Source organism: Palaemon carinicauda, chromosome 6 (genome assembly GCF_036898095.1).
Source record: "Palaemon carinicauda isolate YSFRI2023 chromosome 6, ASM3689809v2, whole genome shotgun sequence".
Taxonomy (NCBI): Eukaryota; Metazoa; Arthropoda; class Malacostraca; order Decapoda; family Palaemonidae; genus Palaemon; species Palaemon carinicauda.
This window is the reverse complement of record NC_090730.1, coordinates 31248497-31253326: the sequence shown is the minus strand read 5'-3', so window position 1 is coordinate 31253326 and position 4830 is coordinate 31248497. Positions and strand designations below refer to the sequence as shown.

The window sequence follows — 4830 nt, the reverse complement described above, 5'->3', positions numbered from 1 at the left end:
TTGATTGATTGATTGATTGATTGATTGATTTATTTATTTATTTATTTATTTTTATTTATTTATTTTTTTTTTGCATGAAGAAAATTGCGTTATTGTGTTGTGATGTTATATTCCGTAAAACCATCCTTTTCCCATCACCACCACCCCACATACCCCAACAGTAATGGGGGTACCCCAGGTGGGAATCGGACTTTTAGGTGGGATAAAATGAAAACTAATAATTTGTGGAAGATACTAATAGCAGAACTCAACAAAATAACAAGAAAACTGAAAGAAAAAATCCTTTTTTATGCAAAAGCAATAGTGAAACAACACTATCGGAGTAACTGCAGCAGAGGTACCTCTCTTGAGCACTGATTTTTTATTTTTTTTCTGAGTACCGTTTTCTACCGAGCACCATGTTCTAAAATTTTAACATGGTCAAATCCCAAGCATCGTGATTTGCTGTCGCTTTAATGGTTTATTTTTCGCCGTTGCTTCACACACGAATAAACATAAGGTCACTGGTTATCTGTTCAGGCAAGTAGTTCATGGATGTGCTGCACATGCCAGCAACGTGGGTCACTATTTAAGGTACTATAATCTGTTTTAAAATTACTGTCGTTAGTATTTTAGAGACAAACCGAGCCTCGAGGAAATTCCGTTTATGGAAAAGACCTTACGGGTGTTTTCATGAATTCTTTTTGTTATGGCGCAAAATCAGGTCCAGACTGTTTTAGAAAATTCATTCTAGAAGCTTCTGTGTCCTGACCAAAACTGACGTTTTTAAGGAAACCAATCAGGATGCAGAATATAAGCAACTCCTTATATGGAAATGACGATTATCCATCGTCATTACCTCTGCCCATACATGGATATAAAAGCTTCCAGAAGATACTGTCCAAAGGAGACAGGAACTACGTCCAGACAAGGTTAGAACAGGATGAGTAAACTAAAAGTCGGAAAGAGACAGGTTCGGACCTTCCCCTCAAACAGCAAACATCTATCTCAAAAATCTTGTCATGTTCGAGACGAAGAGAAGAATTGAAGCAGCTATCCGTTGCTGTTTGTGATGAGAAGTGGCCAACGCTGTCTGAGGTCTGCCCTCCTTTTTCCACTATCACTGAATTCTGGGGGAAAACAGTTGATGCCCAATCCTGAAGCCACCCCTCCTGTGACTTCGAGTCTAAAATCATCGTGGCAGCTTCATTAGAACTTATGCCTTTCTGCTACGTGCTCAGGCCTAAAGCTGTTACAGAAAACTCTACAACGTTCCATTAAGTACAGTATTTTGCTATACTTTCTTGCCTGTTCCCCGCTATCAATTAACATTTGACATCTGTCACTAGCGGTGCATTACATTTGCGCGCATTGCCCCTACAATTGCGCTCTAAAACCATTACCATTGCGCGCATCTTTCCATTACTATTGCGCGCATGCATTTCTCAGGGTATTCCAGTAATCCCTGTTGTCAAACCCATTCCAAAGAGAACGTTAGTTCTTTAGATGTCAATGAATTTCAATGGATTTTAAGGTAGTTAAATTCTATTTATCTTTTTTTTTTCTTTTGCAAGGGGTTTTCATGTCAATGCATAATAATAGTTGTTGGCTCAACTAATTTTATGCCAGTTACATTCAATGTAGCTTTATTGTTTTTCATTTCCCTACGAAGTTTTTTTTTTTTCAGGAGTCGATGTTTAGGTTACCGGTAAATACAGATTACATACAAGACATTTATTCACAAGAATGTTTATTATAATAAAAAATGAGATACATTTATGTATATATATAAATGAAAAACAAACTTAACAGATGTCTGTTCGTGCTGAATATCTAAAACCAATAGCCTTCAAAAACTGATATCGATTATGTTCCCCTTCCTGCATCTTGTTGAATTGATCCATTAGATAAGTAGTCTTTTCTCTCTCGCTTCGTCTTAGAACTGCAGGTGTGCCAAGCCCTCGCAATTTAATGTATGTTGTTGTTTGGATTTTTAAGATGTTATCTAAAAACACAGAAATTGATGGGTGAGGTGAATAAAATTGCTCATTGTAATGAGCATGGAACGATTCGGGGCCATTTGTTGTTCGACGTGCTTCAACTGACGGTCGTGATGCCCATAGAATTGGAGGATATAATGCCTCCGGAAGGATGTAATTGTCAACAACGTAATCTGCAAACTTAACACAGCGCTGATCATCTGGAATGTTTGCCATGAGTTCCTCAGCAAAACTGTCACCAACTTCCGCAGGCCTATTTTCTGAATTTTTCTCCACCAGCTTTGGCCTAGATGGAATCTACAACACTGTATTATTACATTTGGGAATATAGACCTAAATGCATTATGCATAGCTACTTCAAAATCAATGTGAACGAGACTAGGTTTAAATTCAAGATTTCTATCTGTACACAAGGTGGAGATCATGCTAAGCAATGTAGAGTAAATTTCTTCGGATTTCGATGGTAATAAAGCAAACACAAGAGGTACATAGTGTCCCAGATTAAATCCATGAATAGTGTACAATTGCTCAAAATATTTTGGACAGCACTTGAAAGTTCCGTCCACAAAAATTTCACTAACTTTTGTACACAGTGCGAGGAGATTTGAATTGCATGACAATATTATAATTCCATGTTCTTTACTATTAAGCAAATAGAATTTTTCTTTCTTATTAGTTTCCAATTCCATGACGTCAAGAGCATCGTGAACATTCTCTCTAGATTTGGGTAAAGTTGGAAACTTTGTACGTCTTTTCCTGTAGATTGCCATTGTTAAATTTTTCAGATCTTTCACTTCCAGACTTTCGTCATCAACACACTGTAATTCGCTTCGAACTATTTTCATAGGTCTCGTGCTAATGTCATCAAACGCTTTCCTCTTCACAGATGCTCGGATAGCTTGAAGTTCAACTTTTTTGCTTTCTATCTCATGTGAGTGAATACACGTTCCACTGATTATAGTTGTACAGCTATCATCGGTTCTTAGCCTTCCTTTGCAGGTTTTCACTGTACAACGCCATGAAATTTCCGATGATTTAAGAATTCTGTCGATTCTGTATGTATATCCATCGTGAATCAAGGATTTCTTTCCTTTCTCGGTTTCAGATAGTGTGAATTCCATGATGCTAATTTCGGACTAAAAGAGAGAGCTATTGAAACTAACGTATCTTAATTCGAGTGAATGCATCTTATAAACTGTGAACTGTCATGGTGTCCGAAAGTGCTCGTTATCTTATCAAAACCATATGTAATAGGGTAGTTTGACAAGAAATGGCTGAAAGAAAAGAGGGGAAAAGAGGCGCGCAACTGTAATAAATTTCAGCGCGCAATCGTAACACTTCTTAATCCCTAAATGCGCGCAAATGTAATGCGCCCGTCACTAGAAATAACGGAAGAAGCCGAATGATTATTTTTTAAAAATAAGTTTGTTTATAAACGTGGTGCTTTTATTGTGAGTTTATTTTTATATAAATTTCCCGTATTTCAGTTATTGTCGAAACCTTTTCGTTTAGATTTTAAAAAAGAATCTGTAACAATTCTATTTTCGTAAGTCTTACCTGTGCTTCTTTTCTTCAATATTATTTAAAGAACAATTTTCAACAACATTCCTCTCCAAACAAACAAATTGCCAGAAGTAAATAGGTTTGAGTAACAGTACAATATGTAAGAATTTATTATTTAAAACTTCTGGACTTTTGCAGCTCAAAACCTGGAGAATTGATTATTACAAACTTTAGACCCCAGCTCTCCGGAATTCATAGAATATTGCTGCAAATTATTTCCATCCCCAGAAATAACAAAAAATCCCCTATTTTCCAAATATTGTTTACCCACCAAAATTTCGGTGCCCTTTGAAGAGCGAACTATATTTGCTAATTAGAGATCTAAACGAGCAGTGCATCCATGTTCCATTTCTATATAAACGCATAACGGTCGTATTTGCAAAGAATTTCTGAAACTGTACCAAAGATAAACAGACATTAACGAATTGTCGTATTTGGCTGGAACATTTATCAGTTTAGAACTTACATTTTTCGACTGAAATATCGGAATCTGACTTCATGTAAACTCAAATATGCCGTCGAATCAATGTATTTTTCCTTTCGGCACATTCCCCGGCTTCTGCTTTTATTTACCTCCTGTGAATCAGCACTCTTTTTTTGGTATGACGTTTTAACGCCCTCATTTCCTGTTGAAGTTCTCACATTATTTTAAGGTAGCGATTTTTTTTTTTTCATTTTAATATTCTCCTCGATTTTAATCCTCATTAATTTAATGGGTGACCGCATCTTTTTAATCTTTCTTATCAAAAGATGAGATTTAACACTCGGTTCTGATAACCTCATTTATCTCATCATTTCAGAAGTGGCAATGTCTGTTTCATCAGTTTCCAGTTTTAATGAGAGGTTGATCAATTAATTTTTCTCATCAATTCTTTCTTTCTCTCTTGATTACTTTTGTGTCAGAATTATCACCGTAGAACGTTTGCAGTATTCACATGGCGCAATTTCTCTTAATCAGATTTCAGTTATCCAAAAGGACTTAATATTTGTAAGTCTGTCGGTTTTGGACTTTAAAATGTCTAGATACTAGAGTTACTCGTTTCAACGGCTCCAAAACATCTTTTAATGGCGAACAATCTATGATATATCTCTAATTTTCCAAGCATAATCATGACACTTCTTCCTATGAAGACACATAACCTTGATAAAATGGAGGGTAGAACCATAGATATATAAATATCTTATTTCTTTCTTTTTGACCCCATTCTTTCATCATCCTCACCATCCTTGTATTGAGATATATCTAACCAGCAATTGAGTTTATCTTTATATTTTTCTTCCAGATAAT

General features: G+C 35.9%; 1 protein-coding gene across 1 annotated transcript in view; it reads left to right on the top strand.

The window, feature by feature from the left end:
- The first annotated feature begins 783 nt into the window (after positions 1 to 783).
- Positions 784 to 4830, top strand: part of LOC137642935 (serine/arginine repetitive matrix protein 5-like) — a 12647-nt gene continuing 8600 nt past the window's right edge. Inside the window, exon 1 of the mRNA XM_068375800.1 lies at positions 784 to 911. Coding sequence (XP_068231901.1) covers positions 784 to 911 — 128 coding nt within the window. The remainder of the gene's footprint in view (positions 912 to 4830) is intronic.